At 45.3% G+C, this 24,510-nt stretch overlaps 2 protein-coding genes and 1 long non-coding RNA gene across 5 annotated transcripts; 1 reads left to right on the top strand and 2 right to left on the bottom strand.

Annotated features, from left to right (window-relative positions):
• Positions 1-100: 100 nt before the first annotated feature.
• Positions 101-7,403, bottom strand: cat (catalase). The gene is made up of 13 exons (XM_086108763.1): positions 7,243-7,403; positions 5,850-6,021; positions 5,283-5,393; positions 4,631-4,761; positions 4,280-4,384; positions 3,641-3,766; positions 3,238-3,429; positions 2,924-3,076; positions 2,464-2,602; positions 2,249-2,379; positions 1,986-2,093; positions 1,669-1,752; positions 101-1,513 (listed from the first exon to the last, which is right to left on the bottom strand). The coding sequence occupies exons 1-13, from the start codon at positions 7,306-7,308 to the stop codon at positions 1,451-1,453; spliced, it is 1,581 nt and encodes a 526-aa protein (XP_085964889.1). The 5' UTR covers positions 7,309-7,403; the 3' UTR covers positions 101-1,450.
• A 443-nt stretch (positions 7,404-7,846) lies between these two features.
• Positions 7,847-21,719, bottom strand: syt12 (synaptotagmin XII). Of its 3 annotated transcripts, XM_086108493.1 has the most exons (8): positions 21,578-21,719; positions 17,085-17,145; positions 16,127-16,320; positions 14,959-15,357; positions 10,237-10,452; positions 9,382-9,502; positions 9,055-9,188; positions 7,847-8,947 (listed from the first exon to the last, which is right to left on the bottom strand). In XM_086108493.1, the coding sequence occupies exons 2-8, from the start codon at positions 17,128-17,130 to the stop codon at positions 8,774-8,776; spliced, it is 1,284 nt and encodes a 427-aa protein (XP_085964619.1). In that variant the 5' UTR covers positions 17,131-17,145; positions 21,578-21,719; the 3' UTR covers positions 7,847-8,773. The 3 variants fall into 3 exon arrangements, with proteins under 3 accessions (XP_085964619.1, XP_085964618.1, XP_085964617.1); XM_086108492.1 differs by lacking the exons at positions 17,085-17,145; positions 21,578-21,719 and having other exon boundaries at positions 16,127-17,058; XM_086108491.1 differs by lacking the exons at positions 7,847-8,947; positions 9,055-9,188; positions 9,382-9,502; ... (2 more) ...; positions 17,085-17,145; positions 21,578-21,719 and adding an exon at positions 10,717-14,949 and having other exon boundaries at positions 10,306-10,452.
• Positions 16,138-23,688, top strand: LOC147206890 (uncharacterized). The gene is made up of 4 exons (XR_015100632.1): positions 16,138-16,282; positions 17,092-17,322; positions 21,601-21,849; positions 23,550-23,688. It is a non-coding gene; the product is annotated as an uncharacterized LOC147206890 (long non-coding RNA).
• Positions 23,689-24,510: the final 822 nt, after the last annotated feature.

Here is a 24,510-nt window from a genome sequence, read left to right on the forward strand (position 1 = left end):
TGTGTTCGTGTTTTTAATCAATCAATAATAATTTAATAATCAAATTTTTTTTTCAAAATCCAGCATAACGACATAAAAAAAAAGTGACCGACAAATAAGATGTTGCTGATATGCATTTTATTAATCAAAGCACTTGTTACATACCAATCAAGGACTTTTAATTAGGCGGCTTTACAAATATACATAAAATGACAAAAGATTTTAACCGGTGTAACACTTGAAGATGTGATTGCAAGTTATGAAAATGGACGGATGGCGCGCGTGCACACACACACACACACACGCACACACACACACACACAACCAAGGCACTGTGCTGTACTTCTGAACAGATTCCCACATTAAATGTTTTCCAGCACCAGAAAGCGAACAGAAAGATGAATACAGTGGCACCTCTCCTTACGAACATCTCTTTGTATGAAATTTTCAAGTCACGAAACGCCTCAACAGGAAAATATCGCCTCTTGTTATGAAAGAAATTTCAAGATGCGAAAGGTAAAAATACAGTATGGGCTGCTGCTCGCAGCAGTAAGTTTCCTGAAGGCAACATACTTTTATAGCTGCTCTGCCATTGGCATCTTCCTGGCATCCCATTGGTTAAGAGGGACCTGTGTGTAGATATATAAATAGCTCGATAGGCGTCTATGCAACGTCCTCTATTGAAGGATTGTTAAAAATCGAAAAAGCAAACGTCCTTGGATCAGTTCTTGACAAAGCGCCAGTCAAAAACCACTTCTGAGAGAGAAAGTGAACTAAAGAGGGCAAAAAAACTATGACGTAGTTAAAAGTTAAATGACCACCATTTTTATTCTTTACTCTGTTTTGTTTTTTACATCATGCCCAACTTTCATTTATTCTGCAATACTCTAATTGTAACACGGCTTTGTTAAATATGTGGATCCATTTTTATGCCTTAGAAAACATCTATGTCTATGTTTGGGGTGGCTTGGAACGGACTAGGACATTTACATTGAAAACACGTCTCTATTTACAAAATTTTCTAGTTAAGACATTTATTCCAGAACATATTAATTTCATAAGTAGAGGTACCACTGTAGATGCATTTGTATTCTAGCCAGCAGTTCAGTCAGTTATAGGGGGGGGGGGTGTACTACTTTTACTATAAGAATGATTTCTTGATAGCATTTTATAGATCAGGGATAGGTTTGCTTCCTGTATGATGGATTAGCTACTGATGGCAGGTACGGATGACATTATGGTTCACTAACATTAGCACTGCCCACACACATAACAATCAGCAACGGTCATTCTTGTTCCTTGAGGCCGACGGAGGCGCAAAAAGAACACGGCAGATCACATTCATTATTTTGAGTTTTCATCGTTGAAGCCCCGTTACCAGATTCTTTGTTTGCGTTTTATCTGTTTGTTCCAGGTACTACTGTGACATCTGGATGGGAATGAGCTCCCCAGTGGACATTTTTTTTTTTTTTCACATCTTGGACGAAGCGGCGACGGCTGACGCTCCGGGACGGCTGTACACATGAATAGCGTTCTGACAGACGGAGAGCGAGAAAAGTGATGTCAAGTCATAGATCATTTCATATCAGATATAACCATTGTTATTTACCAATAAACAAAGAGCATTTTAAGATGTCGGTGGGATCAAATGAGATGCTGAAGTGTTGTTTTTTGTTTTGTTTTTTTTACCTTCTGGGCTTCCGCATTGTACTTGTTGAGATGGCTCTGAACATTGTCTGCATAGTTTGGATGGACGGCTCTCAGGACCTCCACCTGACCAGCAGCACACACAATTTCAGAGGGGGGGGGCACAAAGTTTATCCCCCCCTCACAAAAAAACACTTTTTTTTTTTAAATCACAAAAACCTGGCATTTTTGCGCAGAGTTTTCAGACACGCAAACATGCAGTTATAACATTTAAAAAGCAGCCAATTTTACATGTACAATTTGTCCAATTCAAATCTAATGTGTGGCCCTTCAGCAAAACAATTTGTCGATGTCCTTACCATGCGCTTCTGGATGAAGAGCTGCGCCCCCTTCAGGGAGCTCGCCAAATTCCGACAAAGCCTCTGTCGCTGCTCTTCGTTCAGCACCTGCGTGTAGAAGGCGCGAACCTGCAACAGGGCCCCCCTCCGTTAGTCGGATGCGGCTCAAATGTGAATGGAGCCTCTTTTGCGGGTGGATGAGTTTCACGCAACTTTTGACCAAAGTACTTTTTTTTTTTTTTTTTTTTCACGGGTACTTTCGTCGCCTTTGACACAGCGCTTACCTGGGTGACGTTATCGTCGTCGTCGCTGTTGTAACGCGCCACATCGGTGGACACCTTGAACGATGACTCCACAAATTGAGGTTGAGTATCTGGTGCGCTGAAGCTGTTGGGATAGTAGTTTGGAGCGCCACCTGGAGGACAGGCAGAAAATGTGTAGTGAGAGATAACCCGCAATGATTTCATAAAAGATATCTCTGCTGATCCATCAGCCTGACCTTGGTTGTCGGTCATGCACATCGGGCCGTCACGCTGGTAGTTGGCCACGCGGGCCCTGTAGGGGCAGTTGACGGGGATGTGCAGGTAGTTGGCGCCCAGTCGGTGCCGATGAGTGTCCGGGTAGGAGAAGAGGCGACCCTGAGGGTGGACAGAGGCCGCCGTGACACCCAGAGACATTCGACACACATGATACACTCACAGATGGCGCTTTTGGGGGCTGAATCGTATGTCCGCTTGGCCGCCATATTGGATGTGGCAAAATGAAAACAGAACAACACCTTGTTCGTGTGCGGCTTGAAGATGTGCTCATCGTTTTAACATTTTAATTCCACGGGGTCAGACTCAACGCATGTTTGATTACAATTGGCCATTGTGACATTTTGGAGACACATTTTGCGACCAAGGGGTCACAAATAGCACTTGTGTGTGTGTGTGTGTGTGTGTGTGTGTTGCTCGTACCTGCAGCATCTTGTCAGGACTGGGCTCGATGCCCGGCGGCATGTTGCTGGGGTCGAATGCCATCTGCTCCACCTCGGTGAAGTAGTTGACGGGGTTTCTGTTCAGGACCATTTTGCCCACAGGGATCAGCGGGTATTCTTTATGCGGCCAAACCTGCAGGTCAGACGGAGCCATTTGAAATTAGTGACACTTTGGTTAGGCCAGTGACCTGCGGCCCATTATTTCAGCTTTCATGGGGGTATGTGCTCTACTTTTATCCAAACACGAGGCTCATGGTGAAACTAAACTGCGCCACGTTTTAAGCACTTTGGTACCTTGGTGAGGTCGAAGGGGTTGAACCGGAACTTCTCGGCCTGCTCAAAGGTCATGACCTGAATGTAAAAAGTCCATGATGGGAAGTTGCCGTTGGCGATGGCGTTGAACAGGTCTCCGATGGCGTAGTCCGGGTTGGAGGCGGCCAGGCACTCGGCCTCCGCCACGGGCATGTTCTTGATCCCCTGGTCTGTCTAAAACACATCACATGACCGTTGCCGTCGCGGTGCTTGATGAGGTTGATGCTTCAAGGGGACATATGAAGGGGAGATGGACTTTTCAATAGCTTGTATACAAAAATTTAGGTAGGCCCAGCCGCCAGAGGAACGAAGCGCAGTTTTAAACCGTGAAATCCAAAATGCACAACATCTCTGCTTTGAGGCTGACATGAAGGCTTCAAGTGACCTTGTAGTGGAACTTGCAGTACACAGGCTCCCCGTCGCCATTGATCAGCTTGAAGGTGTGCGAGCCGTAACCGTTCATGTGGCGGAAGCCATCCGGCAGACCTCGATCACTGAACAGGAAGGACACCTGCGCATTTTAAAAACAAAAACATATATATTTTTTTGTTCCAATTATGAATTAAAGCAACACTTTCTAACCCGCATGACCTCACAAGGGTCGCGCAGGTGTCCCAAAGCCTATCCCAGCTGTCTTCGGGCAGTAGGCGGGGGACACCCTGAACCGGGTTGCAGCCAATCTTACGGCACAAATAGACAAGCAACCATCCGTGCTCACACTCACACTCAGATTTAGACTCTAAATGTTTTTGGAAGGTAGGAACAAACCGGAGTACCCGCAGAAAATCCACGCAGGTACGAGGAGAACAGACTTCACACAGGAAGGCCGGAGCCGGAATCGAACCCACGACCTCTGCGCCGGGAGGCCGGCGTGCTAACCAGTCGACCACCGTGCCGCCCACAATGTTTCAGTCTAAGATAATATTTTCTTGGCTTTATTATTTATTTATTTTTCTTTGCATTTTCGGAAATAAACGTTGGCTCACTCAAACCATTTTTGCAACTCACGCTGCACATGGCTGACCTGGTGCAGACTCTCGGGCCTCAAGCTAAAGAAGTCCCACAGCATGTCTGGGTCCTTCATGTGCGTCTGAGGATTGCGCTTCTGCGTGTGGACGAAGGACGGGAACTGCGGGAGGGAGGGAAAAAAAACAACAGCAGTCAACACCTGTTGCTGAACCCCCCCCCCCCCCCCCCAAAAAAAAACAAAAACAAACGGTAATCCCTGCTTTTATCTTACTAATGTGTGGGTACATGGAATATATTTGTGTCCAAAATGCTTCCGCGGCACACTCCGAAAACCTTCGTACGAACAAGAATTACACGATGGCATTGATTTGTTAGCGTGGGAGACGGCTGCTCTTGCTCAATTTACCAGCAGGGCGTCCTTGATGAAAAAAATGGGGGTGTTGTTGCCCGTCAGGTCCCAGTTGCCCTCATCTGTGTAAAACTTGACGGCAAAGCCTCGAGGGTCGCGCACAGTGTCCGCTGATCCGGATTCTCCCGCTGGGAAACAACAGAATTTAACATTTAGTAAAACACCACAATCGCGAGCAGACCTGCGCCGAGACCAAACCGTCAGAAAACCTCTCAGCGCAAAAAGAATGACTTTCAACTCCAATCCTGTTGGTGGCAGTAATGCACATTACACAGCAAGTATTTTACTTTATGCCGCAGCTCTGCTTCCTGCAACTGGGACGTGGAGGATCACTGTCCCACTTGGCTCTAATGCAAGCAGAAAGTAACAGCTGAAGCACTATCGCAGCAAAGCTCAGAGGTAAGCAGAGCTGCAGTTTAAGCACATATTGTACATTGTTGGCATCTGAGAGTTGACCAGTCTCAGAACTGTGAGGCAGACAATAACTAAATGATGTCAGGGACCTTGATTTAGACACGTGTGAACTTAGAAAAAAATTTGACAATATTAAAAAGGCCCGTCTTATTTCAGACCAGAAACAAGCAAAATATGAGCGCTTGCCGAGCGCCGAGGAGTCAACAATGGTTCTCAACGCCGCACGGACGCTTACCCACAGTGGAGAAGCGGACAGCGATGGGCGTCACTTTGCCGACATGCTCAAACACCTTGGCCTTACAGTAGCGGCGGATGTCGTGCGTCACCTCAAAGTAGCCAAATGCTCCTGTGGGCAGAGAAAGACTCCTTTTATTCACGCTCAGATAGTTAACATCAAAAGTGAAAATGATCATCAGCACACTTGTACGGTTTAATCCACACATTTAGAGGAGTAACATTTGCTTTCAGTCAAAGCGGAGTAACTTACTTAAGTGTTTCATCGTCACGCAAGTGCAAAGAGAAGATGGCAGAAAGACATCAAAACTAGTAGAGGTGTAAAAAAAAAAAAAAAAAAAAAGAAAACCTCATTGTCTGAGTAAGAGGAAAAAAAATCAACTATTGAAGCGAAGACACAATCCACGATGTTAATGGAAGATGTGCAGGAAAGTTAGAGTGTACTTTGAACTACAGAAGGCAACCCCCCCCCCCCAAAAACTCCTAAACTCGAATTAAATTGCTAAAATGAATTACTTGCATAGCAATAGGTTGCACTGTGGGGGGGGGGGACAAAAAAAACCCTCACCTGCCCCTTTGGCGTGCACCACCCGCTCGGGGATGCGTTCCCGGTCAAAGTGGGCCAACTCGTCTGTGATTACGACATCCTGGACCAGGAGGGGGCCCCTCGGTCCGGCCGTCAGCAGGTTCAGCTTGTCTCCGATGGGATGGCCGCCGCTGGTGGTCAGCTGATCTGGCCTCTGATGCAACGGCATTGATACGAAGAGTCGGTTTTATACTGATGTTTGGTGAAATTAACTAAACCATGTGAAGTTCATTTGGATTCGTTTTTAGAGTTAAATTGTTAGTTTTTATGTTTTCAAAAATGCTTTACTCTAGATTAATTTTCATCCGTTTTAGTTTTAGCTTTTTCTTTTAGTATAAGATAAAAAAAAGCTCGCTAATATTGTGCAATAAAGTTAACTATAATTTTCAAAACAACTGCCCTTTCTTCTGTAGCTTCAGATGTACAGTGATACCAAAATAAATTAGTTTAAAATGAACCACGACAGCGCATGCATGACATTAACTGACAAAGATGACAACGAAGGACAGTTTCGCTATACAGTAATTTGTAGTTTTATAAACGTGAGATGTACTGTACGTTAACTTGTTTTCATTTAAGCATTTTGGATTTTATTTTGTAAACAAAAATGTCTAAAATTTCAGTTGTTTCATTGGGTTTTGATCACTATAGTAACCTCGGCTAAAAGCTGAACCAACGATAGCTCGCTCTCCTCCATAACAATTTTTCTTCTGAACATGAACAATTTTGCAATTTTCTGAAATAAGAACATATTTTTGTGGGCAGGTATTTTTTCCCCCACGGTGCTAAATTATAAAAACGAGTATTTGATAGTGATAGGTTAGAAATTTAAAAAAAATAGCAATAGGTTGTAATTACCTGTACTAATCTGTACTTTTTGAAATTTACTCAGGTTCAGGATTTGAACGTGTACCCAACATTTTGATGTTATTGTTGTTTTAAAATAAACACAAGTCATGAACTTCCACTTCAGATTCGAAGTGGTGTGGTGAGTGGACGTGCTCAAATAACAATTAAACGTTCGTTCTGTTTATATAACGGCCAAGGTTGAAGTCCGGTCATAATGAATTCCTGCGGTCTGCACGATGGCCTACTCAGAATTGCCTTCGTTACTTTTCTCCCGTTAGCATGTTAGCAATTGTTGTTTTTTTCCAGCCCCGATTAACAGCAAACGACTAGCTCCGACACATGCAAATGAAGATTGGACGCAAAACAACACGAAGTGCAATGACAGAACAGTCAAGACGTCAATAGTGGATTGTCGTTGACGTGCAATTCGAACGCGGGAGACCGTCTGCGAACCAGCGACGACCTAAACAACGTTCAGCTCGTCTGCACCAAACGACCTCTTATCCACCTGACCCCCATTCCGAACCTGAGAGCTTCTATTTTGCTTCCATGTCTTCATTTGATCCGTTGCTTTGTCTCTGCTGTCAGCCATGTCGACAGATGATCGCTGAGCTTTTTCAACCACTGAAACGGTGTTTCACTTGAAAGTCTCCTCGTAGGCTGGCAACACTATATATTTCTATTTAGTTTCCGGACTTTGTTCAATCTGGCCCCGCCCCCGCTGGTTTCCTCTCTTCTGATTGGCCGCTGTGCAAGATCGACCTACTTTTTGGGGACCAAGGAAAAAAAAAACCAGCTCTCCAAATTTGGTTTATTGACGTTACGCAACATCAACTTTTGTGACTTTAATGATTGGCCTCGGTTGAACTGTGGTCCCGGGATGAAAATGAATAAACTTAACCAGTTAAATACTTAACCTATCTATTACGCAAGGGTGTATTTTGATTCCATCTTATTACTAATGTTATCATTTTATATACAATATAATGTATGTTTTATATATATATATGTATGTTTTCATGAGTATTTAAAATTAACACAAAAAGTGAAACTAAAGTGATTTAAAAAAAAACAGTAAAGTAGCTTGCGACAATGTACAGGGAACCAGCTAAGCTAGTGAGACCTTTGGGTATGCATTAATCATTGTATTTATTTTTACACATTTTCAAAAAGCAAAACACACGCCGGGCCCCAACTCTCGTACCTTTTAGACTTTTGAGGCATTTTTCTTCCAGAAATTTCGACTTGAAGTGTAAATTGTGGAAACCACTGTTGACAGGGACTAAGTCGAAAGCCAAACATTTGCAAGAAACAATATTTACACTCTCATGTCAACGCGACTACTATTGCAAGAATGACGGTTCAGAAAAACAAATAAACAAAACTGCGACATGACTTTAATACACCGATTATACCGTCCTGCTCATTCGGATTCTGCCACCCTGCAACATCTGCTACAAATTACAATTACGGTAGATGACCTGGAGAGATAAAAAGAGTACCTGGATTATGTTTCTTCAAAAGCACACCAAACACCGCACCAATCCGTCAAGTCAGGTAGACTCCAAGAGTCATTTCCTTGCAATCCGAAGCCACAGCCAGAGAAGGAACAATGCAATTGGGGTAGCGTGGGGGCAAGGTATTATACAAATGAAACCACTCATGTCAGCATCCAAAAATGAAATAGGTGGTGAGAAGCAGTCATCTGTTCGGTACGTATAATTGAACGACTGACTGCAAGCCTTTTATGTGACATGGTTTCATAACTTGTGTATATGCTAGAAGCATGGCAGATTTTTTGCGGGTGTTCGCCGTACGTGAAAATCAGTTTTCAAGGCAGACTTTTGCAGAAAAGCGAAACGTCGTGAGGTATGATTTTTGCTAAGTGCGGTTGACATGATAGCGTGGTATTTAGAGGTGGATGAAGTCTGACAAGGCCCCCATGCTGAAGGGCCGGGTCCCGATCGCATGGCCCCGCCACTGGCATACTTCGATCTCCGAAATGTGGTATTCTTGAGTTAGCTCTCGCATTGGGAAGTCAGAGTTTCCCCTTCAAGTCAGATCCTGCGCAGCGGGTGCCACATGGACACGGGCTTCCTCAGCGTTGCCAGCATCTGGTTCCAGTGGGTGATCCCCATGCCGCCCGTCTCGGGGCCGATGATCACGTGGCCCAGGTTCTCGCCCCGCCCGTCGTCGGACGACTCGGCCACGGTGACTCGCAAGGAGAGCTCCTGGAGGGAGGCGAAGGGAGAGGGGGGGGGGGGGTGGCAGAGAGGCTTACAAATCAGCGTTACATAAGCATGACTCGGCACTTGATATCAGTAAACAAGCGTCAGACCTGCAAGACGAGGGACGGCACGGAGAAGATCATGGCCTCGTTAAAAATGGGGTTGGTGTCATCCCGCTTGGTGGAGGTCTTCTTCTTGCTTATCTTTCGTCCGTCTTGCAGGAGGTAGACTTTGACAAACGGGTCTGCAGACAAAAAAACAAAAACAAACATGCGCGTTCATGCTATTGCAATTAAACGCGTGAATGCCGAGACAAGCAATAAATCTCCGATACACGTGTGCAATCTGCGGTGATGTATTGATTGAATGACATCAACTTGTTTATATAGAACCCCCCCCCCCCTCCCCCCCCCCAAGAAATTCAAAGTGCGTATGACCTGCAGTGTTCTTGCCGCCAGTCCACAGCAGGTTCTTGCACTTGGCCACCACCACAGTGAGGCGCTCTGCCGTGGGCAAGTAGCTGAGCGACAGCAGAATCTCCCCCACAGCGTCAACAACCTGAAACAAGTCCAGTCACACACACGGTACACCTTACTATTCACGCATTTCCTGCAAAGCCCCAAAGAAAAACACACCAATCGTAATTGAATGTTTTGGTCAATATTTAATGAAATCGTAATGCACAGTCTTTTATCATGATGGCTTTTTTTTTGTCCTAGCGAAGATTTAAAAAATAACGCAATATTCTACTATATAAAAAGAGAAAGTCTGCCTTTACTTAAATAGTATTGCTAATCTGTGACTGACCCCGTCGTGGCCCTTTTCCATTGCACTTGTGCTAGTTTCCGGCCCAGTGCCCAGGTTTTTATTTTTTGAGGGTGAGTGCTGTGCCTATTTTCTAAATTTGACATTTTCAGGTTATTTAATGTAGTGACTGTTGAGCATGGAAATTTATAAAATTTGTAGAATTTTATAATGATAAAAGTCATTTAAAAATAAATATTTTGCCCCCTGGCCCCAAACATCCTCCTTTCCTCTATTATGGTGCAACTGCAGAATGGGACATGGTGGCACCCAGATGGCTGCGCAGGCTTTTCAGGGGGACTGTAAGTTTTTTTTTTTTTTTAAATCCATACCATTCCTCGCCATACAGGAGCTCAGTTCGGGGCTATTGTCTACTTTTGAGAAAATGGAATGCTTTTAGGTGTGCCTTATAGTGCGGAAAAGACAGTAGTGCAACTACAACAGTACTACTGCGATCAACTAGAGATTATATGACAGTCCCGACTGACTTTGTTGACATCCTGGAGGTAGAGCCAGGCATTGAAGGGTCTGATGGTGAGGTCCAGGTCCGACAGCTTGAGTTCAGCCACGCCGGCGCTGATGTTCCTTTCTTCGCTATCGATTCCGAAGGCGGCGAAACGGAGGCTGCACTCCTCCAGGCCGCACACGTCAATCGCCACCGAGAACCTCTCGTCGAAGATGACGGTAAACGCGTTCGTCTGCACCTGTCGGAAGATAGGACGTGACAAAAACAGACGACGGTCATCGTTGGTGTTTTTGTACGTATGACCATGGCCGACTCCCCATTTATTTCTTCAGTATTTTAAATGTATTTTTTTTCTTTGCATAAGTGGAGCGTGACTGGCGAAAATCTCATTGCTTCCGTTGTGTCTTTATTGTGCTTGTGATGTGGAAAAAAATTTATAAAAAAATCCAACTGGAATCAGGAATTTGAGTTCAATCCATTAAAACACATTTCATCGTCTTACCATCACTTGTAGATGAAGTCCGGGCGCTTCCCTCTCTGAATAAACATCTCTGTAACTCGGTTGTAAAAGTCCTCCGATTGTTTCAGCTCGGTAAGTCTCGCCGTCTCCATAGCGATGGTCGCCAGTGAACCAAGTCTTCCTTGATCCGGGCGATTCCGTGTAAATGTTTCGAGTCGTTTCGACGTCGAGGCTGACCGTTCGTCGGACGTTGTTGTAGCTGGCAAAGTGAGGGCAAGCTGGAGTAGCTTTGTCGCCTCGGGCACAGTCTGGATCAAATCCTGTTTGGCCAAAAAGCTGAGGAGCTCCTCAGGAGTTTGACATTCATTCCTAACCGTTTGTGACGAACACAGTCCGACCAGATCGGCCTTGAGTCTCACAAAGTCAAAGAACCGGTCATATTTTGACAGGCTCCGCACTTTGCTCTCATAAAAACACATCTGTGACACATCACTAAATTTTGAGCAGTCAACCAATTCAAGGAATGCAAGCTCGCCAAAATGATCCGATAGAGTTCTCATTTGGACGCTGGCATTGTCTAGAATCTGATCATACATCAATTTCCTTTCATCTCTGAGAGATTGATGACCGGTTTTAGGTTCGGGGTCCGTCAGGCCAAGCGTGGCACATCTCTGCTCAAATCTCTCGTATAAAGTGTCAAACTTCGGTCTCCTGCGTTCCACGCTTCCCAGCGTGTCGCGGATTTGTTCGCGACAATATTCAACGTCCATCGTTTTGTTTTGAAGCCCTCGAAAAAGCGCATCCGTCTCAGTGGCGATGTCCTCGTAAACCAGGAGCAAGAAGCACGTGGAGGCTTTGGACAGCCACTGATCGTATCCGGTGGCCAACAAGAGAGTGTCACAGTCCCAGCTGTGGGGATTTTCACTTATAATGCGCAATGTGGCGCACAGATCCACTTGATACTTGCCGATTGCCTTCAAGAGTGTGGCATTTGAGCTCCATCGCGTGGGCGCCGCCCCGGGTAACCGTCGCCGGACCACATCATCCAGCAAGCTGCTGCGCTTTGCGGATTTTGTAAAAAATCTCCCTAGTCCGTCCGCGGTTTTTAAGAAGCGCCTACAGGCAGGCATGCCTTTTGCCGAACGCCACAAAACCAGATTGGGCTTGCGCGCGTAACAGCGCATGGCCTCGGGTGCTTTGTCTTTCAGTTGGGCCCGCAACCTTTTCAAGTCCGATGACATGCCATCAGTTCCTTCGTAAGTCTGCGCGACGAGCTTCTGAACGCAGTCGTACTTCTCCAACACTCCCAAGACGTCCTCGTCAACAGCGGGAGCTCGTCTGTGATTCAAGCCCAAAAACGCCCCCTTGACTTCACATCCGACCTCACTGGTCGCCACGTAGCGCAACACCACAAATATTTGCGCCTCGTTCGCGTCATCCGTCGTCTCGCCGACTTCCAAGGCAACAAACGGAGCCGCTTCAATCTCCTTTTTAATGTCGCTTCGAATGACGTCAGCGACTGCTTCGATTAAATCCTTCTGGATCGCGTCCGACGTGCCGGAGAAGGCGGTCGGCGTTTCCAAATGCCTCGCTAAATTGTCATCGTTCTCGGCGAAAGCGCGTACGAGTTCCACAAAGTTTCCGCCGAACGGCAGCCCCCGTTTGGCGAGGAAACAGGTCGCGTCGATGAGGTGCTTCAAAATCTCTCGGTTTTCTTTTACCATGGCGTTGTGGATGCTCACGGCAAGTCTGCGCTGCTCGTCCGCAGCCGAATCGATCATCGATGAGCCGAATGTTTTCAAGGCGATCTGGCTTTGGATGTGAGAAGTGGATCTTTCGTGTTTGCCGAGGCTTCTCTGTAGGTTTTTCATGTCACAGTATCCATTTTGTGTCCACACGCTGTCACGGGTGGAGAAGAGCAAGCAAGGGAAGCAGAAGAGGCGACTTCGTGCGGGGCAGCCGCACAGCCAGTCCTTCCGCGCGTACCACTCGGTTCGAAATGAGCGAGACGATTTCGAAAGCACGTCTCGAATCTCCGGCATCGGCCTTCCTTGGTCGATTAAATCCAGTTGGGTTTGGTAGTCCAGGTTGCAGAAGTTTTTAAGCGTGTATATAACATCCTCTTCCATGTTTAGCTTTGGAGTCATGCTGCCTGCAGCTTGCTTTTTTCTTCTTTTTATCCATTTCCGCCAGTGTAGGCTCATCTGGGCGTACTACTGCCCCCTACAGGCCAACGGTAATATAGCATTCTATTCTGAAACTACTTTTTTCACTTCAAGGATTTGATATTCAAGTTTTGCACGATACAGATAAAGTAGTAGTTATTTCAGTTTGTTTGGACAATAATATATGTTATTCACATCAATCTCAACAAACACAGAAAAAGAAAATGGGAAAACGGGCGATAGACTTTTTTTGATTGATTTCCATGACAATCATTGTATGTGAATGTATAAAAGTTTCACTTTTTTATTTTATAAGATATAAAATGAGACAGAACGGGCACTTGCCTAAAGCCCCCTTTGTTGTCCTATCCCGGATTTTAGTGAGAGATTGCGCAATCTGAGGTGAGGCTTGCTGATCGCTACTGCGCTTTGTGTCTGGTCCATGTTATTTGAACGGGAAAAACACCCAATTCATCATTTTTGACGATGAAAGCATGATTGGATTCCGAAGCAAAGAATAGAGAAAAGATATAGAACCTAATTTTATTCAACCATGATTATATTAATTTTTTACCCTTCATGAGGCAGGCGAGGTCCTGACTCCCTCGATTGAATAAAACTCTGGGTAAATCTTTGACTTCAGTTACCTTCAGCAAATGCTATTGTCATGTACAGTATCTTGCTTCGACATGTACTGAATAGTTGTCCATGTGTGAAAAGAAATACGATTTGATCCCAGCCACTCCGGCCGTGTTATGTTCAAGACTACTCAAAATCACCACGGTACTTGATATTTTATTTGATCTTAAAACTAAACAGAACATGACGACTGTGGTCATTTGGCTGGCAACTGATTTTCCGCCCTCGGATGCAACCGTGTGATGAGAAATAAAAATCAGCAATGCAGGTTACCAGGCAACAAGTAACACTCTTGGGGGTGTGGGGTGTGTGTGTGTGGGGGGGGGGGGGGGTGTATGAGGATGTAATTTTAGCATCTGATCTCACCCCAGAGCAAAAAGCCAATGTTTTCGTCCAACACGGACAAAGAAGAGCGCATCGAATGCAAGACCACCTGAGGGCTCTTATTGATTTTATGGATGAGTGGGAGCACGGAGGCACCGGGAATTCAGAACACAACGTTGGACAAATGAGCCTGCACGGGGTTCGGCCTTGGACTTTGCCTCCCTATTTATTTATCCCGAACTGTGCACAAAAGGCTGATCCAGCGTGCAAAGCAGAATGCAGCCATGTGCGTGCGGAGGAAAGGTTTGCGAGTCAAAATGAGCGCGCGGGGAGGAAGTGACAGATAACTGATGAGCTGTGAGGAAGACGAGTGTAAAAATGAGCGTAGGGGATGAGAAACAAAAGAGGCGGTGCACCGGGGTGGGGGGCAAAAACGACACGCAAGTGTGGCCGCCAAGAAGGAGACGCAGCAGACGCATGATGATTAGAATCAAAAATAAAATGAGGGCGGAGAACTGAGACGTTAAGCCGATGTCGGCATTTTCTGCCTTTGTGGAGATGCGGCCGCTGGGGCGCTCGACAGAAAATCGGTTTAACTCTCGACCCGAGCTACTTTTTGGGTTGATGCCATTTAAAATGGACGGCGTTCGACTCTCGAATGATTAAAAGAAGACGTTGAGAAGAAACGGGGTTGGGACATCCTGCGACTTCCATGCCTTGTGATCCTCTTTAAAATGAATGAGATTCTTGCTTAGGCAGCAGCAAATGAGTGGATGTTTTAGCAACGGAATTGCGATTGTACAGAATCACGCTTGGGCTGATGCAATTTCAACTCTGCTTGGGTTCTTGATTCGGCTTTGTTTACGCAACGCTCTTGCAGGACGTGGCGGCCTACGGCGAACAAAACACCACGCTCGTCTTTCATCCCTTTGCCTTCGTAAATAATCTCAAACTAGCACCCGGTGGTGCCTGAGGGTAGTGCAGACGTAACGTCCCTTTGCCTTCGTAAATAATCCCAAACTAGCACCCGGTGGTGCCTGAGGGTAGTGCAGACGTTACCCTCAAGCGGCTCTTAAAATAATTCCACACTTGAGAGCAATTGGATTTAAGAGACAGTGGAGATAACGTAACACGAGAGTGATCGTCATCATCTTACCCTGGTGACTCCCACGTTGAGCTCTTCCGGCCCCAAGGAGATCCTGATAAAGCATCCCGGAAAGTCTCCCTCCTCTCTCTCCAGCAGGTCCTTGCCCTGATGAGCGGTAATGTGCAGCGTCCCCTGGCCGGCATGCCGGGCGGGCTCAAACTCCAGCGTCACCTCCAGCTGGCCAACCATGAAGTCGTGGCCAAAGTTGTTGGCCACGGACGAGATGGAGCTCAGCGAGTCGGTGGAGACGGAGCGGTTGAGTTGGGCCGCGCCGCTCAGGTCCAGGTCCCGGCCCATCAGCTCCAGCTGTCCCAGCTCCCTGAGGGCGTCCGGGGTGTCGCCCAGGCCCAGGCTGGGCTTGCGGCTGGACGTCGTCGACGTCCGCCGGTGGTTATTGGCTGCCACCCGCTTCACAGGAAACACACTTTGAAATCAGACTCAACCCTTAACGTACCCTTCCAGGCAATTTCTTTCTTGCTTCGTTTCCCATGCGGCATCTGCCACAACCATTGACTATTTTCAGTATCAAAGAGCACAGGAACTGACTGGGATTCTTCCTTTGGCCACAATGCGGTGTTGCGCTCGACTTAAGGTAAGGCATTTTAAGCTAAAAAGGAAAACTTTTCTGAAATGGAAGTTTCAGCTCCACCCGGAACTCATTCGCTGTCGTCGACATGATTAGGAAACGCAGATTTGAATCGGAGCTCTACTGTTCTTGGTCGCAGATTTAAATTTCTTCCGAAAAATGCGACGTGTAGTCCGGGGCGACTTATACATGCTAACAGACTGGTGCAACTAGTCTGGAGCGACTTAATAGTCCCAAAATAATGTTGGTAGTTTATGAATACAAGGAAGGAAGAAACCAAGATTGACAACCCGAATCTTGATACACCACCATGCCGCCTAAAATTATCTTGGTCAAATCTTACTAAATTTGAACAAGAATTAACTCATTCAGTACCAGCCAATTCTGGATCAAGTCTGAAAAGACGTTTAAAAACGTCTTTGGGAGTGAATGAGTTAAGCTATGATAGCACGACATGAGTCGGCATTTTTTTATTTTTTAGGACTTTCTCCTGGATACAAAGTCTAGCCAAATAAGAACTTGGCAATTTGTTGTGTAAATATGTTGTTTGGGACCCAAATGATCATATTCCAAGGCGAGCGCTTGGCCTACCTTTTGTCGCACTTCAGAGAAGGAGGTTCCATATTTTTCCTGCAGATATCTGTAGTCAAAGTTGGGAAAGGGTGACGGTGCAGGGAAGGTGCCGGACCTCCACAGCTTCCAGATGTTCAGTCCCGCGGCGGCCAGCAGCACCACAAAGCCCACCAGGTAGACGCCCACCTCCCAGCCCGGCGGGTTACGCACCACTGCCAGGGCGGCACCAAGCGAACGGGAGACGGAAAATAATGAAAACATTTTTTTTTCAATATTACATTTTTCATCCGCGTTGTGGCGTTGCAACAGGTTTCTCCGAATTGTAACAATCAGCATTTGAAAGACAAATTATTACATTTCCTGAGATATGAAATATTGTATATAGTATACAAATGGTGTAACATTGATATTTATGATACAGGAATAAAGGGTAGAAATGTGGCTTGTTTTACTGAACAATTTTTACAGAGTGTGCATTTTTTCCCCCTAGATATTATTATTATTATTGATTTGAATAATTTATCCTTACTTCTCTCATAAATCAATAGAGAAGAGGAAAGCAAGCAAGAAAAAAGAAAGAAAAAAACTGAGAAGGAAACTGAAAAGGTAAAGAAAGAAAGTAAGAAACAAAAGAATAAAATAAGAGAAACAAGGAAAATTTTAAAAGAGACACGGGGGGGGGGGCGCAAGAAAAAAAGCGAAGCAGAAAGAAACAATGACAGAAAAGGAAACTGCAACAAAAAGATTGAAAAAATGAGAGGAAAAAAAGGGGAAAATGAAAGAAAGACAAAATGGCATAAAGAAGGGAAGAAATAAACAAAACAGCAAGACAGAAAAGGGCAACACATTAAAACAACAAACAAACCAAAAAAAGGACCCGTGCAGTTCTGGGCAATGAACCAATTTTGCCCATTGACAAGGCGCAATTTTAACTTTGACTGCAGTTGCAATATTTGAGTCGCCGTTGCCCACTGACCACTCAGATGGTAGCCCGAGACATCCCCAGTCGAAGGAGCGGACATGGCGCGGCAGCCGGCCTGGAAAGTACAAACAAAAGAAGAAACGTCTCGGTCTCGGCGGCTGCGAGAGGCTTCGGCGCCCCCGCCCACCCCTCAACGGGAAAGAAACGCGCCAGAAAACGCAGAAAATATCTCCACCTGCAGTAGACGCGAGACGCTGGCTGACCGCTAACGTCATTCCAACGAATAAATGAGGTAGTTATCCAGAATGTTGTTTTTTTTTTTTCTTCGATAAATAATTATCTTCACTTTCACTCATCTCTCAGCATTCACAGAATAAAAATGCGGAGAGCGTTGTTTCCACGCAACGGCAATTGCATGTGTAGGCTACTTGTCTCACAGCCTTCAGACAAGAAGATTGCATCAGGTAGATTATTCATCTCTCAGCATTCAGATAATGCTCCAATTAAATCAACATGCTCATGTCTCAGCATTCAAAAACAAACAAACAAAAAACATCTTTAAATAAATGATGGAATTTGCCCGAGTGCTTGTTTCTCCCACATCAGATGAAAATATATTGTTTTAATTAAATAATAAAAAAGTTTTAGTGAGATTGATTGTCTCTCAGCATTCAGATAACAGACAGTTTTCGGTAGGCAACCAAAATAAAGAGGGTTAATGCTTGTGTCGTAGTATTCAGTCAGCAGGGGGGGGGGGGTGTTTCCGTACAATATTTTTAATCGGAAAGCTTATCTCTCAGCATTCGGACAATAATATCTTTTGACACAAAGTCCCCGTCAGTGTGAATGCTCATCTCAGCATTCAAACAATACGAGAAAGGCGTGTCAGGCATTAGCAGTGTCTAATTTCTATACACATAGCAAGCGCATGAATGCTCGTCTCTCAGCATTCAGACCACAACTATTTTTTGACGTGCAAAGTGCGAATGCTTGTTTTTCAGCATTTCAGACAAGAATCTTTTGACGCGGTAGCACCCCGTGTGAATGCTTGCCTCTCCGCATTCAGACAATGCTAGCAAATCATTTCAATGCATATGAGTATGAGGGTAAATGCTCGTCTCTCAGCAGGCCGGTAAGAATATTTGGGACACATAGCGACGTTGATGCGAATGCTCGTTACTCAGCATTCGGACACGAGCTCGTATTTTTGGACGAGCGTGTCACATTAGTGTCAATGCTCGTCTCTCGGCATTCGCACGTCTCGCTCCTGAAAGCGACGTCGCCGCCGTGCGCACTCGGCGTCCCGAAAGACAGCCGTCCGACAAAACACCGGCGAGTTTCAGCGTTGATCAGAAGGAGATGAGCCCACTCTCGGGCTGGTTTTTAAAGAGACAGAGAAGACCAACGCAACGCAACCCAACACCACGTCAATAGCGCGCATCCATTGCAGAGAGACTCATTGCTGCTGGAATCTCCTTCAGAGCAGGCAGCTGCTCGGGGGAAACCGGAACATTACACTAATGACACCACGGGTGGGGATGCGGGGCTGGGCGGGGGGGGGGGGGTCAACTGAAACCACGCAGCCAAATTAAAGTGGTTGACGCAGTGCAGAGTCCACTGACGGCTGCTGATGTGTCGTTTGGACCCGGGCTTTGCGATATCTTAGGCCGGCTGCGGTCGTGATAGATCAGTGCGAGTGCGAGTGCGCGTGCGCGCGAGAGGAAGCGGGGATGATTCATAGAGATTTTGCGAAAACAAACGAGGCAGCGTGGGCGCTCCGGCTGCCTCCCAGCGATGCCGCCGAGCTGAAATAGAACGCAAGCAGACAGGCCCGTTGTGTGTGCGGCTCGCTGTCTCTTTGAATTTTGGTCGCACACAAACATGACATTGCAGAGTTCTTTTTTTTTTTTTTTTTTTAAAGCCGCTTTTTCTTGCAGGTTTGAGAATTATTTGCATCACGAGAAGCTAAAGAAACGGACGGAGGAATGAAAATTTGCGACCGTTTCGAATTACGCTTTGTAATGATATGAGCAAATCGTATTTGCTTGTTCGACTAGCGATGCCTGCCCACAATGCACAGAGCGTACACGGAGCATTGCGCAGTCCGGAAGTCAGTCAGTTGTACATGTACAGTAGTGCCGTTGCATTCCCTTTCCGACCACAATCCTCAAATAAAAAACGTCTACTCTTTCTGGAAGTTGTATTACGAACCCGCTTGGACAAAGCGACACACGCGAATGCTTTTTCTAGCAGCCTTATTTGAAAAGCTATTATTTTAAGAAGATAATAATAATAATACATTTTTATTATCTTCCTAAGATGATACTGTACACAATGGAGGTCACCGCCACTATGGTGTTCTCTTCCGCCACCCGTCAAGCAGGAAAAAAGCCAACAGAGAGTAATGATCATGAATGAATTAATCTGCCAAACATGTTTGTTCTTGTGCTCGTGCTGTAGTTTACAGCACTGCATCTTGCTGAGAGATGTTCCTAATATTTTGGTTGCCTTGCCAAAGGCCTGTGTGTGTGTGTGGGGGGGGGGCGGTCTTCTCCCACTATCAGCTTAAATGGCGTGCACATAATAGCACTCTGGGAATTTGTGAAATTTCAATTTTACGGCGCAGCAATGAGATTGTGAGTGAAAAATGAAACACTGTGTGTGTGGGGGGGGGGGGCGGGGGGATGCTTGTGTGTATTCCTGCAAACAGCTGATTAATCAAATCCTTCTCCAGTTTGGCTCAGACGACTCATAATCTAATTAACAGTCTTGCCACAGCGCTCAGGTAAAGCCATAAAACGGAGCCATATGTCTGCTGGTGCACTGCCGCGGTTGAAAATGTCTTCTTGGCTTTCCGTGGATAACCTTCAACAAGATTTTTGAAGCACGTCGGAGAAAGAGGGACCCTTTTATGAGACCCTTTGAGTAATTTTACTGACTATCACGACGAGGAGGGTTAAACTTTATAGAAAATGACTGTACCTAAAATACTTCCCTGAGGAACTATGTTAAAAAATTACAGTTTTGTGGGTAGCATTTTTTTTTCATCATAGCGCTAGGGGGCGCAATGGACATTCACCACAACAAGCTTGGCTACATGTACAGTAGTTACATGCGTTTGTCTGAGTGAAGCAGCATGTGACTCATTGCACAAGGTCATTTTTGGGTTGTGATCCCGAGGCATCACAGGTTGGGTACAAGTGTACTGACATCAAAAGTATCCACTAGAAAGCTGCTCACAAGGTGATAAGGATGCTAATTACAGACAAATAATTGGTACGCACCCTAAAAGTAACAAAACAAAAAAAAACCCAGACTTTTTAAACATATAGACGCTATTGAAGATAACCTTCAGTCAACGACCTTGTAAAACATGACACATGCCGCCCACATTTGATTTCTGACCACAAGCTCCCATTGTGACGGGAGGCAATCCATTTTGCGGGCCCCGACGGACCGTGCTGCGATTATTATCTGGAATACATTACACAAAACCCTGGCAAAGACTACCCTGAGATCAGACGCCGCAAAAAAAACCCCCAAAAACAACCTTTGGCCAGTTTAGCATGCATGGCGGCGTGTGAGTCTGTCAGGGAATCCCTTGACAGAGTCGGCCAATGTCGGTGAGGGTGGAAGGAATGTGAGCTTCAGCTAAGTGAAGAGGCGGCAGTCTCTGCTACACACACACACATACACACACACACTCTGTTGTGGTAGTTGATAGAACGTGTGTATCCTGCTCATTAGTTAAGAAGATTCAAGTAATGAATAATGAACAGCATATGACAAAAGCCACTGATGTTGCTCACAGCGTGTTTCATCGATGTAAGTCTAGAAAAGAAATGATTTAGCTGTCAATAGCCCTTTCTCAATTTTGTTTTTGTAATTTTCACAAAAGCACTGTTGACCTTGACATTTCTTTACACTTTTTCTCTGCTTTTTGATCAGAAACCGGTGTTTTTATTTTTTTTTGGGTGAAACCAATGAATGTCCTGCTGCTGATTACTGAAGAAAAAAAAAAAAGCAGAAACAAACTTTTTTTTCCGTCGTAGTCAACGAACACAATATTCGGTGGGTTTCGAAAGAGCCGTCGCAACGCTCTCAAGCGGATGGCAGAGAATGAGTTAAGAAATGTTTTCTGCTGGCGACATTTCCTCTGGCGAAAAAAAGGAAAAACCTGACAAAAGTCTCCCTGGAATGTTTTGTGTTCTATGACTGAAGTGATTCACTGCGTATCTTCAAAACATTCACCAAACTTGTCAGCGCGGAGGTTTTCTCATCAAATTCCAGACTTTGCGACGCCATGCAGATGCAGAGCTATTAACTCATTCAGTACCAGCCAATTCTAGACCAAGTCTGAAAAGACGTTTAAAAACGTCTTTGGGAGTGAATGAGTTAATGTATTTTTGGGGCATTTCGCGGCATCAATTGTTCTAAGTGCAACCAACCTGCTGGAGTCCAATGGATCAATATGTGGGCCCAGCATGTGTGCAGCAACCCCCCCCCCCCCCTTCTACCAAGCAAATCATGCGAGGATGCTTTCTTACCGGGACTTTCTTGTTTGCTGCAGCAGCAGGAGGAGGATGGACGAAGCAACTCCACCACCGCTCTCCTTTCTCTTCAGGCGCCGCTCTCCATCCAGTGCCGGCGGATGCCGGCGGAGGAGGAAGAAGAAGAAGAGGCGGCGGCGGCGAAGGAAGACAAGGGCGACTTCAGAGGAGCTTGCTCGGAGGAAGACGAAGAGCGATGAAGGGGAGCAGCCTGCTTGTGCCGCAGCTCGCTGGAGTCTGCAAAGAAAGATGCTGCTAGAGGCATTTCGGTGTGCACCGCACACACACACACACACACACACGCACGCACGCACACACACACACTGTCCCTGCAGAACAACTTCTCACCTCCGCCTCTTCATCGTAAGCACCAGTCAGGGAGGAAGAAGATGCACACGCAAAGAAGAATTCAAGGAACATTTGGCCGATGAGGAATAATTACAGCAGTGCCGCAACTGTTTTATTTATTTATGAGGGATGTTCACGTGACCGGCGTGTAAAGTACTCGGTATATATTTAGTCCACTTTTCTGCATTAATCATCGAACGGTTGGGAAAATATACCAATGCCGTTAATTTAATTTTCAAACTTTGCAGCGAGCTGACGCACGGTGGGAGTAAATTGACCAGGGAAGGGCAACTGCCGCACTTTTGAGTGGCCCTTTTACTAATTTGCCCCCCTCCCATCTAGGATTTTCATTGATTTATTTTTAAAAACCTGAAAAAAAATTCTTCAGAAAATGCAGATAAGCATTCGGTATGTCCCCGACAGAAAAAGGAGGGACATATTTTTTTGGAACTATTTAAATTCTTCTGGAGTATTATTTTCCAAATTAACGAAATTAAAAACAACCCGGCGGTCGAGTGGTTAGCACGTTGACCTCACAGTGCAGAGGTCATGGGTTCGATCCCGGCTCTGGGCTTCCTGTGTCGAGTTTGCATGTTCTCCCTGTGCCTGTGTGGGTTTTCTCCGGGTACTCCGGTTTCTTCTCACATTACAAAAACATGCATGATAGGTTGATTGGGTGCTCTTGTCCCTAGATGGTTTGATAAACTACAGATATTACTTCCACATTCCAAATATAAATATTGTTGTTTGAGTATTTATTCACAGAAAATTAAAAATGGTCAAAAAAAAAAAACGGCAAGCGTTTTTTGGCCCTTTCTTCCTCAAGCTGGTTGATGTAATATCAATTTATTAATATCCTTCAGCACCATCTGGTGGTATAGCTGGTCTACCGGCTACTTATTATTGAAATATCAAAAATTTTATGGGGCAAAAAAAAAGAAATCTTTCCTTGCCTTTATCCAGGTATTGAACAAAAAAACGTCAACCCGTTAATAAGCAAGCACAAGTAAAAAGGCAACAACAAAGCATACATATGTATATTTAAAAAAAAAAAAATCCAAACATTTATTGATTTTCCGGTGACTGTTGGTTAACAATAAATGTCCAGGAGGCATTCTGTACATGTTGTTAGAAAGATAGCACAACGCATGCGTTGCTGTCCAGTGGTGATCATTCATTGTACTGTATTGTATAAATAGTACAGTATATAAAACTAAACATGAGGGATGACGGGTGTTTGTTTTAAATCAGGGGTGAGGAACTTTCTTTTTTTAAAGGGAGCCGAAAATAGCGTGCACTGATTGCAATAGCGTTGCGGGTTATGATGATAATATTTTGGAGTTTGTGTGAAGAGCGTTAGGAAATGCTCTGGCGGGTCGTGGTTACGGCCAACTGGGCCGAGGTTCCCCACCCGTGGTTTAAACTGATGCGCTTCAGGCCGCTCGCCCACCTGGTGTGTCCGAGTGGGTCGGCGCCGAGAAGCGGGGCAACTACATGACAGTGAACAGACAAGCTCTGCGCAGTGAACACACCTCGGTTAAACAGTTTTGCAGTTTGGCGTAGACAAGGGGCCTCTTCAGATTCCGTTTTTTGACTGAGGGAACTTTCCTTTCCTTTCAAGGTGATACCAACCAGAGGCACTTGGCAGGAGAGCAGGGCTCCAGCTTTTTTTTTTTTTACTAGGAGCAGAGCGGCCCCTCACAGAAACCTGGCCACACACTACATTCTTTATAAACGGGCTGAAATGTTTTGTCAACAACAAAAACGATTAAAAAAATAATAAAATAAAACAATCTCTTTAAAAAAAAAAGTGTTCCAACTGTCAAGTTTGAACCGAGAATAAAATGATCTGTGAAAAAAAGTCATCTCTCTGGCCCCATCTTAAAAAGCTAACGTGATTTGAAAGAAAACGCAGCGCCCGAGGAAAAACAACCGATTAGACTCGGAACACAAGACAGACAAGTAATCATTTGCTGTGCACTCGCGGGCACATGTGCAGCGGACTCGTGCTGACCCGACTTGTTACTTTGGGCTTCAGGGGCTCTGCAGAAACTATGGTGGAATAGCTGTCTCCATCAAAAAAAAAAACAAAAACAAAAAAACCCCCATCTGTTTAAAAAAAAAAAAGAGAAAATCTCATTGCACATTTGTTTTCACAAAAGACAAGCAAACAGAGAATGAAGGACGGATGCACGTTCTAATCAACCATGATAGAGGTCACATTTGTTTTAAAAAAAATGAAATATTTTAACAGAGGCGTGTTCACTTTGTAAATTGACTGTATCCTAATGTGCTTTCCTCTTCAACAGTGATCTCATTGCCTCATCCTTCCCCAGTCACAGCCTGGGGAAAGTCAAGTTTCACCAAAGGTTAAAATGTTAATTTTGGTGCGGTGCTCAAAAAAAAAAAAAAGGCGGATTGTGGGTTAAAATAGATTATGCATATATTTACGCTTAAATCTCTACAAACAAGGACAGCCACCAGTGCTCTCCAGACATTCTTTAGTGTACAAATCCACACTTGCTTTCTCTCACCCCCCCCCCCCCCAAGTTCTGTTCAGCCAACGTAACATTTCTCCTCAT

Source organism: Hippocampus guttulatus, chromosome 4, assembly GCF_054856545.1.
Source record: "Hippocampus guttulatus isolate MCC_2025c chromosome 4, RoL_Hgut_1.0, whole genome shotgun sequence".
In the NCBI taxonomy this organism is placed as follows: Eukaryota; Metazoa; Chordata; class Actinopteri; order Syngnathiformes; family Syngnathidae; genus Hippocampus; species Hippocampus guttulatus.

Coding starts and splice junctions, on each gene's coding strand:
- syt12 (XM_086108491.1), bottom strand. CDS start 12,878: ATGAGCCTACACTGGCGGAAATGGATAAAAAGAAGAAAAAAGCAAGCT.
- cat (XM_086108763.1), bottom strand. CDS start 7,308: ATGGCTGACAGCAGAGACAAAGCAACGGATCAAATGAAGACATGGAAG. Junction 4,385..4,630: donor TCATCAAGGACGCCCTGCTG/GTAAATTGAGCA, acceptor TCCCTCCCGCAG/TTCCCGTCCTTCGTCCACAC. Junction 3,430..3,640: donor ACTGCAAGTTCCACTACAAG/GTCACTTGAAGC, acceptor GATGTGTTTTAG/ACAGACCAGGGGATCAAGAA.